This window comes from Columba livia, chromosome 1 (genome assembly GCF_036013475.1).
Source record: "Columba livia isolate bColLiv1 breed racing homer chromosome 1, bColLiv1.pat.W.v2, whole genome shotgun sequence".
NCBI classification, from domain to species: Eukaryota; Metazoa; Chordata; class Aves; order Columbiformes; family Columbidae; genus Columba; species Columba livia.
The window spans coordinates 138,833,768-138,845,916 of NC_088602.1; the positions used below are offsets into that span (position 1 = coordinate 138,833,768).

At 40.6% G+C, this 12,149-nt stretch overlaps 1 protein-coding gene across 4 annotated transcripts in view; it reads left to right on the forward strand.

Moving 5' to 3' along the window:
• The window catches only part of ARHGAP8 (Rho GTPase activating protein 8), an 86,720-nt gene extending 76,672 nt beyond the window's left edge, over positions 1 to 10,048 (forward strand). For 3 of the 4 annotated variants that reach the window (XM_005509531.3, XM_021297328.2, XM_065032932.1), the window contains exons 12-13: positions 2,212 to 2,315; positions 9,356 to 10,048. In XM_005509531.3, the coding sequence (XP_005509588.2) occupies positions 2,212 to 2,315; positions 9,356 to 9,553 (302 nt within the window). In that variant the 3' untranslated portion in view covers positions 9,554 to 10,048. Of the gene's footprint in view, positions 1 to 2,211; positions 2,316 to 4,975; positions 5,144 to 9,355 lie in introns of those variants that run through there. The other variant, XM_065032947.1, reaches the window with a different exon arrangement.
• Positions 10,049 to 12,149: the final 2,101 nt, after the last annotated feature.

Genomic DNA, 12,149 nt, shown 5'->3' on the forward strand with positions numbered 1-12,149 from the left:
GATGCTGTTGCAAAGTGTAGGTTATCATCACTCTAATGACCATTGCTGTTGGGGCAGGGCACTAAAATACTTCAGGCTGGGGATAAATCTCAATTGCTACATATTTCCAAAGTGTAGAAATACAGCAAGTTTACTGTACCTAGATATTCTGTATTCTGGGTAAAATTCTTGTACTGTGCCCATCACTAGCATCTGCACGTACTGTTTCATGTAATTAACTTTATTCACGTATTTCCATTAAAATACTTAATCAGGTTAAGTTCAAAATCCTCTGAAGTTCTGTGCTGTTTTGCTCCTTGCAAGATCACTGTCTTCCAAATAAAGGATTCATCTATTCACTCAATAAATATCTCAGGGTATTGAGAAAAACAGGTCTATTCACAGGAAGGTGATAGAAATGGAGGGACTAAGGATAGTCACTCAGAAAAGGAAAGAATAGGGGAAATTTGGAAAAAGGAGTGTATGATGTATGAATGCTAATTTTTACTGAATTAATCTTGTGCTGACTTTTTGGACACGATAATAATATTACTTTGTGATAGAGCAAAGTGAAAAATGAGAATAAGCCTGAAAAGAATCTGAGAGCACTGCTTTGTCCTGGGAACACTGGGAGGTTTTGCTTAGCAAAGCGCCTATGAAATGTTCATTCCCTGTCATTTTTGTTTCCCGGTGTTTTAAATGTTGACAAAATACATTGAAAAGTGGAGGTTTAGGATAATTTCTCCTTGGGCTTTCTTGCTATGCAGCGTGATGTCCACTGTCTCATCTTGTTGCTGTGGTGATGTCCTGATTTTAAAAGATCTTAAGCTTGAGAGCCAAGCTGGACTGCAGCAAAGGCATATTCTCTGCGGAGACAGTGTGAAAGGGAGCTTTGAGGAGGTGTGATTGCAGACAGCTGTCTTGGGATGATTTGAAAATTTTCATTCTGTCTTCTGGAAGACACCAGAGCGGTGTGTGATGTATCTATTACATCTCTCAACCTGCAAACGCAGAAATACAGTAACTCTGCTTTACAGTGCTTAGAAATTATAGTGAAACTTTTATTTTCAGTGCCTCATCTGAAATGTATTTTTAAAGACTTATTGATGGGAGCTGTGAAATAAATGAGCTGAGTGACTGGCTAAAAAAAAATAATAAAACCTTAAAGATTATAATTGGCAAAGAACTTCTTTGGTCATGAAAAGTGCTAACAAGAGTTCCTTTACCAAATACTGCTACACTTCCTGCATTATTTACTAGGCAGAAGGCTGACAAAAAATTCTTTGGATTCGGACTATTGTGTTTTATGGGAACTGGTAGCTTTGTGGTAGGAAAAATGTCAGCTCACCACATTATAGCTTCATGTATTTAATTCAGCTTAAGGGAATGCTTAACGTGCTGGAATTTTGTGCATGCACACATACTTATGCACACCTCTGGCTGTGTCAGGGAGAGAGAGAAATGGAACATACGTAGAAAAAGCACCAGTGCAAATGGGCTGGTTAAGTCTGGCATGGTGGTCATCATTAGACTTATGTTCCAATTGGTGTTAAAATTCCTGTGCTAAAATAATTACAATATTCCCCACCACCCCCCCAGAAAAAAAGCCACTTGGAAGAGCATTTGAAATATAATCCAGTGTTAGTGTAAGTTTCACCCAGGCTATCTAGATGATGCAAGGAGTTCGGGGTCCAGTTCTGGTTTTGCCCATCTGTAAGAATGAGTTAATGAACCTGCTTAGGTTCATCTCTAGAAAATTCTCACCCACCCAAGTAGCCATCTCAAATCTTTGCCAAGACAAAAGAGTTTCCTGCAGAAGTGTTTTTGAAGTTAGTAGAATGCCAAAAGAGCATTTTGGACAGGACTGTGTCTGAGCAAGAACAAAATTAGGGCATAATATGTAGATGTCTGGATTCAGTGCGTGGAGAATGAGATTCAGATCAAGACCTTTGAAAGTCCTCTCTAGCAAAAAAGTTATTTTGGCTGTTTCCCTGAACTGAGAAAACCCTCTGAAAGTTACTCTTAGCCATATACATACTAATAGAAAATATGGTAGAGTCATTTAAAAGGATAACCCTAACTGTTACATTGGTGATAGAGGTTAGTAGAGCAGAATTTTGTGCTTGGTTTTACAGATGGATATCCAAATTCCAGCAGATATAAATAAGGGGTTATTTCTTGGCGATATTTTGACGGTTTTGAGTGAAATTAATACTGACTTTGATATTGCAGGTGTGGAGAGCAGTTTACGAGTCACCAGATGTAAACAAATTATTCAAGGACTTCCTGAACACAATTACGTTGTTCTGAAATACCTGATATGCTTTCTCCATATGGTGAGTATAGACAAAATTTCCAAAGTAGTGCCAGTCTTTTCTTTCTACATCTGTTTCTGGTAATTCAGCATTGAAAATCTCCATAGAAAATAACACTGAAGAATTTTAAAAATGTGGCGAGGTGATTGTGCAGTACATGCCAGTGGAGTGAGCTCAGGATGCAGAACCTTCCAGTTCTAATGGAAGTCAGTGCTAAACGGTGATCTGGCCATCCCTTCACCTTGAAATTCTTTACATCTAATGAAAACTACTGTGTAAAATTAAATGGAACTATGCCTGTATTGGAATATTTAAAAGTCCGTCCCCTTGACTCCATATTCATACCCCGTTCTAAAAAATTATTTACTATTGATTTAGTTTGGGGTTTTTTTTCCTATTTTGGAGTAAAGAAAAGCCTGGAAATAGTGGTTGTGTAATTTTCAGTGCCAGAGAATAACTAGGCGTAAGGTGTAATCACCTTTTTTCTCCAAAGTATAAATCTTGAGCAACTAAAACACCAAATTGGTGTCAGTTTAGAAAATTCTGGAAGTATTAATGAGCTTTAGAACAACAATCAGCAAAACATTTTATATTAAATCTTACAAATAACATTTTCTATTTAAAATAGCCTTTCATGCAGTAATTTACTACAGTGTTAAAGTAAAAACTTTGACATCGTTTTGCAAGGTTTTTTTGGTATGCTTCAGGATTAATAAAGTCATGTGGGTTTTGTCCTACTTTTCAATTTGCTGATTTTTTTTTAACCCACTTCTGGAAACCTCAGTAGTGTGGGGGCTTGGGGGACATCCTTTACAAATAGTTCTACAGTCAGCCTAGTGACATCCTTTAGTTGCCAGTTTGTGTGCAGGAAAAGACAGCAACAGGAGTGTGAATTTCCCTCCCTTCTGCATTATCCAATGCATTGCCTTTTCCAGATTGCATTTTTTAAATCAAGAGGCCTAAAATTGAGGATCATGGGGTAGTTGACACCTAAATAAAGTGATCACAGAATCATGGAATCGTACGGGTCAGAAGGGACTTTTAAAGGTCATCTAGTCTAACCCTGCTGGAGTCCAGCCCTCAGAAGTCCTAAGACCCCACCAAGCAAGCATGTATGTGGAATGATGCTGATTTTCACCAGTGGGGGGAATTAGCCCTCAATTACTGTTCTTGGGCTACATATTCTAGCCAGCAGTGTATTTCAGAAAGAAGTACATTTAATCCTTTCTTCTATGAAAACACTAGAGAAAAGCAAGATTAAAGGAAACACATTGATCTGACCCTCACTCAGAGAGCACTTGCAAGGTTCCTGTAATACTCACATGTTCATTTACTGTTGCTTAGGTGAACTCTAAAGCTATTAAGGAAATCCGCACTTCGTTTGCTATTATTTTAGCAACTGATATCTCTCCTCAGCGTTATGAATCGTGTAAGTGACTTTGTTCCAATAATAGATGCACCATCTCAACACGCTTCTTAAGAGCGGTGCACTTGAGGTGTTAATGAGGTGTGCAAAAGTACTACATAGTGTTTTCTGTAATTGGGCACCAGAACATAGCATTATTTTTGAGTATGCCTTGTTATGTAAAGCACAGCGTCAAGTTGATACTAGTGCTCAGATCTGCAATTTTTGCTGATCCATGACTTTACACACTTAATGTCTCAGGGAATATTTGCATTTGGAAAGGTCAAGGGAACATGAAACAATCTAGGAGCTAGAGATTTCTATTCATTGCAGATTGGTGTGCTGCACAAGCTGCCACAATTCGAACTTTAACAGAGCACTCTACCAATAATCCTAGTTTTTACCTGCAAGCATCAACCTTCTTAGATGTAAGAGGCAATTTAATTCTTCCATGAGCTCAGCCTTGAGTAGTGCAAGAGGTACTTGTGGTAATTTCATGAAGTGGGATGAACTGTAATGACTAGATACGGGTTTTGAACACTCCAGGTTTGATACAGGCTTGTGGAAGAAGAAAAAAAAATTCCCCATTTTCTCTGCAGTCTCAACCCCCTTACTTAATGAAACAAGTTCCTTCTAGTCCAAGGGTGCTACAGCAAGACAGTGCAACTCCTGCAGAAGTAAAAGACTTGAATTTTATAAATGAATCCAAATTCTTTAACTGTAGATTAGCAGTGATTTTCCCAGTAATAATGAGCCCAATGTGTTGTGAAAGGTCCAAAGCTGTCTGTCTCCACTTGGCAGCGCGTCTGGCCACTAGAGAGGGATTGGCAGGATCCCCTGGAGTTGCAGTGGACTGGGGTCCCTGGGCAGGATTAGGGAACCAGGTGCAAGAGGGAAAACAAAGATCGTTTTTTGCAAGTCAGTCCCTGAATTAGGTCTGTAAAAAATGTCCGTTCTTGCTCAGCTGGTTTCCCAAGACATGAGTGTGCACAAACAAGTGTTTGTGTTCTACAAGCCTCATGTTGGACGTGCAGTGAAGTGGATTTACGAACATGCAGGCAGACCAGTTCTGAAGCCAGAAACCATTTAGTAGAAAACTATAATTGTAGTTTTCTATGACAGTCTACAGCTAAACAATCGGCAAAGTTTGTAGAGACAATAATACTATCTAGATTGTGCTTCTGCAGTCATGTATTTGATTTTGATACTAGCTGACACAGCCCCCTCTCTATGCTTACACCCTCTACCTCTCTGCTGCTTGTTTCTATCCTTACAGTTGCGCCTGTTGCAGGGGAAGGGTGGCTGACTTGGCTGGAAGAACCATTGCAAAAACCTGCCAAATTCAAAACATCAAACTTGGACCAAGTAGAAAAAATGGACAAGGTTTGGGGGCCCATGTGTTGTGCTTCAGACATGTAACCAAAGCAGCAAAGTTAAACCTGGAAGAAAAATACTCTGAATTAATATTTTGTCTCAATTGCTTGTCCAGTTGAAAAGTGTAATTAGCAACAGCAAAGCTTGAGGGTGGCTGGAGATGGTGAGGCACATTGGGAAGGATTAGATGACTAAGCCTCATGAGCAGATACAAGCAGTTGGCACATCTGCACAGCAGCTGAGAGTGGGGGGTAGAAACTTATATTTCCAATCAGTTTGTGGGGGCATTTTAATATCTAGTAATTTTCTTTCGAAAATGTTTAGTGGAGTTCCTTTCAGCATTGCGATTGAGAAGCCAAAGAGATGGTGATGTCCTTGTATTTTTAAAACATGGTGGTAATTGGCTGTTTCTACCCTTTGTATTTCAGTATTTAAGTTCTTTAGGTAGTGTGGTGGCTGTCTGGTTTCACTCCTGCAGTATCCACGAGGGTCCTGGGATACAAGTATGTGGAATCCAAAAATCGTCACAGTTTTGCTGGGGGGAGCTGGGTGTTTATTGTGAGATATTGAAGATGCATATTTTGCATTTGTTGATATGGCACTACATCTTCTGTGTTTATTCCCAGATATAAGTTTTGCAATGTACAAGTGACTTTCACTATAGGCTGTCATTATTTAATGATTTTTCTATATATGTTCCAATGAAAGGGGGGGAAAAAACAACAAACTGGAGCTGTGTAATGCTTTGTTGCAGTACTTTTATGTGATGTTCAGAGGATTCCTTCAAAGATATGCTCTGGGTCCTTGGAGAAATGTCTTTTATTATCTTGTCAAATTGACAGAGCAAGTGTATTTTCACTTGAAACAGAGTTGACGGTTACTAACTTCGTGAGGGAATCAAAGAAGGAGTCAAGGGGGTTAGTCCAAATGCTAAAGATGTTGTTTGTATTTCTTAGCTAGAACCTAGCTTTGGAGTGCAGTTATTCAGAGGGGTAGCCCATGAAGAGGTTGGTTGACTGCATGCTGCCCTTAACATGGTCTAGTGTTGGGAGAAAACATCAGCTGCTTATGAGTCTTGTAGACAAAATGCATGCGTTCGTGTTGTTTGAGAAAGAAATCTGGCATTGGAGTAGTGAGGGGGTTGAGAAGATGTGAAGCCTGATCCCCTGGGGGATGAGCGAAGCCATTGTGACTGGTGTGACAAGGCTTCCTTGCTTGCAGCCCTTGATAAGCCAGCAAAGGTTATTGTGGAGAGAGTTGGATTCAGTTGCACACTTTTTCTCGTATCTGCTGAGGAAGGGATTGCTTTGCATTTTGGAGTGAAGAAATGTGTCTCCCTTGGATTCCTAAATGTCAGCTTGATTGATGACTCAGAGGTAAGGCTCAGTGTAGCTCTGCCTCAGATGACATACATTTTATCTTAAGGATTTTCTCTCTCAGGGGAGAGACTGTGTCATGGGTAGTTATGTTAATCATTTCAACATTGACCATCTCCTTGAATTGTTCACAGAGTAGTGGCGGGTGGGAATCACAGAATCATTTCACCTGGAAGAGACCCTCAGGGTCATCGAGTCCAACCATAACATAATTCTGGCACTTAACCATGTCCCTAGGAACCTTGTCTAAATGCCTTTGAACACCTCCAGGGATGGTGACTCCGACACCTCCCTGGGCAGCCTGTTCCGGTGCCTGACAACTTTCCACGTAGAATTTTTTCCTAATATCCAATGTAAACCTCCCCTGACACAACTTGAGGCCATTTCCTCTTGTCCTATCACTTGTTACTTGGGAGAAGAGACCAATACCCTCCACTTTACAACTTCCTTTCAGGGAGTAGTAGAGAGCAATAAGGGAAGAAATTACTTCATCTCGGAGTCAGAAGCATTGTTTGAAATAATTGACTTAAAGAGAAAAAACAAATCCAGCTCTACCAGCAAGTGGCAGTGCTGATGCTTTGGGCCAAAACGGTGGCATTCAAAGGCAGCAGCTAGGTTAAGCTGGGTGCATTTCAACTGGCGCTTGAAGACAGCACCTGTATCTGACTTGCTGGGTGGAGTGTGTTAGGGAGCACTCCCAAAAAGTGAGGAAAGACAACCACAGTAGGTTTGGCTCCTTCCACCCTCCACTGTCCCCTAGGACTACACCACATGCTTCTGTGCCATCACAGAGTACCTGCCCTGTATAAATTTAAGGTTCTTGCCTTAGGATATACAGTACATATCTTTGGGTTTGTGCTATAGAAAACACAATGTGGTGGGCTGTAGCTCTTGTGTTATTTTTGAGATTTCCAGCTGAAATTTAGATACACCAAAAAATAATTTGTCCTCGATCTACAGGGGTTTCACAGTACAACATTACACAGCGTGGATACAGCCAGTGTGAACCCCTTGACTCAAGGGCTGGAACACAGTCCCTAACACTGTTGTATTTAGCAGCATCCAAACACCAGCGTCATTGTCCAGCTACCTTCAGGGTAATACCTAGGTCTCTGTCTCCTTATTAACAGGGTACTCGCTGATGTCCTAATTGTTTTCCCTCACCAGTTATTTTGATAGTAGCTTAGCTTTTGCTATACTGCTGCAGTATAATGAACTCCTGTTGGAGCTAACCTCATCTGAAGCAGATTAAATGAACAAGGTGGGCTTGTTGTTTTTTCTGTGTAGTTAAATAGTGCATTGAGAGCAGTATGTGAAGGTCAGCAGGCTGTATGTGGTTCGTACACCAGAGAGAATGATGTGCGTTTTGCATAAGGTCATGAGGCAGGCATTGCCGTTCAATCTGACGACTTTTTATTCTCAAGTTGTGAAGTCAATCCTCTGAAACGGTGCTTATGGTACCAATATCTCCTTATTAATACCTCTTCCTTTATCCAGCCCTGCTTCATGACCTTAAAAACAGTTAAAGCCTTTAATATTTGTAGCTGCAGTAGCATCACGTAGGAAAAAAGAATTCCTATTATTGGAAAAATTAATACAGTTAGGAAGAAAATACTACGTTTTTTGGCATGTAAGTGCTTCTTCATGTCCCCTAAGTAAAAGACTTCCATCCTGTGCATGTCTAAAGGATGTTATATCCCCTCATGGCTGGGCAAACAAGCTCCTTGCTAGGTAGAACACCAAGGAGGTTGGGACTGTGCTGTAGGAGATAGAGGGGAATGAAGCCTGCATTACTGGGTAGAAGCAACTGGAGTTTATGCGTATGGTAAGAAGTTTTCACATAATCGTAATGTTTCTTAGGTTTTCCTCTAGTGCCCTGAGACATTTCGCAGTACTACAGAGCTGCCTTTTCAGGAGGCCTTGTGGCAAAAGACAGAAATGGAGGAGCACTGAGAAATGAAGTTTTAGCTTTCCTGTTCCAGTTGAAATTGTAGCCAGAAAGAATACACAGGAGATTTTGCCCCATAATTCCCCATTCTGTGCTGAGATGACAGCTTCAGAGGAACCTGACTATGTGGTCTTCCCATTATAGATTATTGATCAACAACTGCAACCATCAGACTGAGAAGAACTGGCTGAATGGTCAGGAGGATTCAAGAACACTTTCAGCTTTTTGGCTCTTTACAATAACAGAGAACTTGTTAGATATGACACCCAGACTGTATGGAGCTTCAGATACGAGCTATACAACGCAAGACAGCAAAACACACACAAATTCCCTGCCAAGCTTACACAGAGAGAGGAAAATATTCCTGGTACCCAGTTCTGGGCTCACATCCACAGACAGAAGTAGGACACATCATCCAGGTGCAGAACAGATTTCAGTGCTGTGTTTTTTACTTACAGTCCATTTTCACCTGTGTTGCTTCAGAATAATTGGGTGGATATGGAGGTACTTGGAAGTGATGTGTCAGTGGGAGAAAAAAAAATCCTTCTAAACCCTTGTAAACAACTTTAGAAGTCCTCGAGGTTTATTCTGTAGAGGACCTTGTACCCAAGCAGATGGGACAGCTGTTTGCTTCTGCTGTCCTTCCCTGTCCCCCAGCAGAGATAACAATAGATTCCATACAGAAGGATCGAAAACAATTGGTTTTCCTACCATAAGGAAACAATTGAGCCTTTTTGCTTGACTTACCGATAACTGGTCTTGTACTTGAGAGACACAGACTCCAGTGGCCCCCATAGCTCTTGGCTGCATGGTTGGCCCTGAGGCTGTGAAGAAGCCAACATGATGTACTTGTGGCCAGGCTCTACTCCCAACATTGCTTCATCTTCCATACAGGATCATGTCTTGTCTCTTACTCTCTGGGGCAAGTGTGTGCATGTAACTGTTTATGTTTTTCCAGGTTTCACAGGAGAGCATATATAACAGAATGACAGCATCCAGCCTGGCCTGTGTCTTTGGTTTGAATCTGATCTGGCCGTCGAAAGGAACAGCCTCCCTGAGTGCTCTGGTACCTCTGAATCTCTTCACGGAACTACTGATAGATTTCTACACTAATATATTCAACTCCCGAACAGTGCCTGGTGAGATCTTACCTTAATGCTCCAAGAAAGGAAAATGGAGTAGAATATGAAATCCTGAGGGAAAGAAAGGCCTCTGTGCCTCAACTGGTGGGAGCTTTATATTCAGGGATCTCTCCTGCCAAGAAAACTGTCAATACAGAGTAAAGTTTCTATAGCTTTCCAAATACCAAAGATGTTGGGAGAAGCACACTGCCCCATATATTCTCATCACATGGGGAAGAAGGGAGAATATGTACAGGAACATTCGAAGACCAATAGGTCAGAGTGAATCCCCTTGTTAAACTTGAGCAGCTAACAAAAACTAGTATGTTAAAAAATCATGACACCACGTGCCAATCTGTCATTTCTTTGGGAATCTGGAGACCTTATGTGTGGCATTATTTTCTGGGACCATGCACAGCTAAGTTTTGGACCACTCCTGAATTTACAGCTTTTTTTTTTTTTTAATTTGAATACAGGTTTTTAGAAAATTCTGTATTAAGTTAATAAAGATGGAATCAGTTTTTAAGATACTAAAGTTTCTGACTATTTTTCCATATATTTGAGTGTCTGGTTTTACACAAAAAGGTGTGGGCAGCTGTGGAACATCAGGTTTGCAATTACCATGGAGAATCAAGTGTTTCCTGGGTAATTTGAGTTGTGCAGACAGCTAACTAATTATGCTTGCAAATATCTAATATATGCAGTTAATCACCATAGCTGCACATGCAAAGTGTGTGGAAGTTTTTTTCTCATGATAAGTTCAAATGGGGAGCAATAATCTTATGGGGTTCTTTTCTCGGAGTACTCGGAATTTAATCAGTGCATTATATCAGTAAGTGCATAATACAGAATATAGACTAACTTTGAGAAGAGTACCCCTGGTGTTTGGGCTGCATACTTTTGCAGTTTGAGTTGATAGAAATTTGCTCTTCAAATCAGTTTCTCTAGAAAACAATAAGAGCAACAACTTGGATAATAAACCTAATATCATTTTTATACATTGAAAGTCTATTATTAGTCCCAATGTGAATAATTAGGCATCACAAAAGGAGAATTTTCAGTGTTTTCTAACTATGCCATTAATATTGCTTGTATTTGATGAACTCCAACACACTGCTTCTTTCATTTTTCAACACTGATTGGTAATGGGGTGCCTTAACGAAGTTATCATTATAGTTGCCTGACAAACAAAAGGAAATTAACCAGTGGTAAGAAAAAGTAAACGGTATTTTCCCTAATGTTCTGGTGTTCCTGCTTCTCTACAAAGCTTACAAAACAGAGGGACTATTTAGACTTCAATAAAAGTAATAGTCTCAGGAGGGCAATTTAGGCATCCCCTGCTCTGCAAACACAAAGCCACTTTTTATCCTCTAGGTTCTAGCGAGTTGAGGGTTTGTACTTTTGGCCTTTCTCTTAGCAGTTACAAATTGCCTGCCTGTGTAAGGGGTGCAACAAAATCTGATTGTAGAGAGTAAAGAGGATTTGTTCCTGTCAGCAGTTTAGGGAAATAACTAAGTATTCAGAAGGCTGGGGAATGCTGGATGTGCCAGGCCTTCATTTGCCCAGTAGGTGTCGTCTATAGCATTAGGCAATGATTTAAATTTGAAAAATACAGAGACTTTAGAACGAGATGTATTACGACCAACTTTTTGCGTCACTGTCGTGTGTTTTCCCCAGTTCCTCAAATGTCTTAAGTACAACTTTTTGGCTTTTGAATATCTGTAAGTAGTAACCACCTATGACTCCTGTTTCAGTACAAAGTCGTGCATAATACAAAGAGAATAATTAACAAGGATTCAGGATTGTTGTATTTCAGCAAAATGAGATTACCAAGGGTAAAGCTTTGTGTTGCAGCTAATCAGTTTTATACCCGAGTTCTCAGTGGCAGCACCATAGCCTGTTGTATTAAGGAAAACAAATACAATTACACTTGATGCAGGTCAGTGACTTGGCAGCATGATTTAATGAATCAGCACCCTGTGCTTACAGGGGAAGAATTTGGCCTCATTGGCTGGGAATCAGCAAAACCTGAGTATTTTGCTACTCTCTGACCTTGCTTATAATACATACACCTTAGTTTTGCTGTCTGTACAGGAAGGAGCACCTGGCATTAGAAAAGAGCTTTGGGATTAAATGCTGAGAAGTCCTGTAAAAGGGTTGTTTTCAATTTCTCTATGTCCTCTTCCAAAAATCTGGCAACATCAAATGGCATTTGGTTTTCAGGCGACGTTGTGTAATGGGAATGTGAGTCCTGCATAGTTTTAGCACATTAACACACCAGAGCCCTATGGGGTGAAATCTTGAGTTCATGGTAGTCAGCTTCGCTCAGAAAGTCCCCAGTGCCTGGGTGGTACCTCATAGATTTAGTTCTCCAACCCATCCTAGGCAGGGAGAGAGTGGGAATTTGGCAGCAGCAGTCATGCTGGTCCAGCAAGCCCTTGGGCACAGCTGCCTCTGGCCCCTTTACTACTACAAGTAAAAAGTAGATGCAAGGAGCATCCCTTCAGATAATTTGCCTGCCTGTAGATACACAAGATGGTAGTTAAAACCAGACTCAGTCTTGTGGTCTTGGTCACATGCCAAACTGCAGGTCTTCCTTTCAGTTCTTTGTAAACTACCATTGTTCCAGTA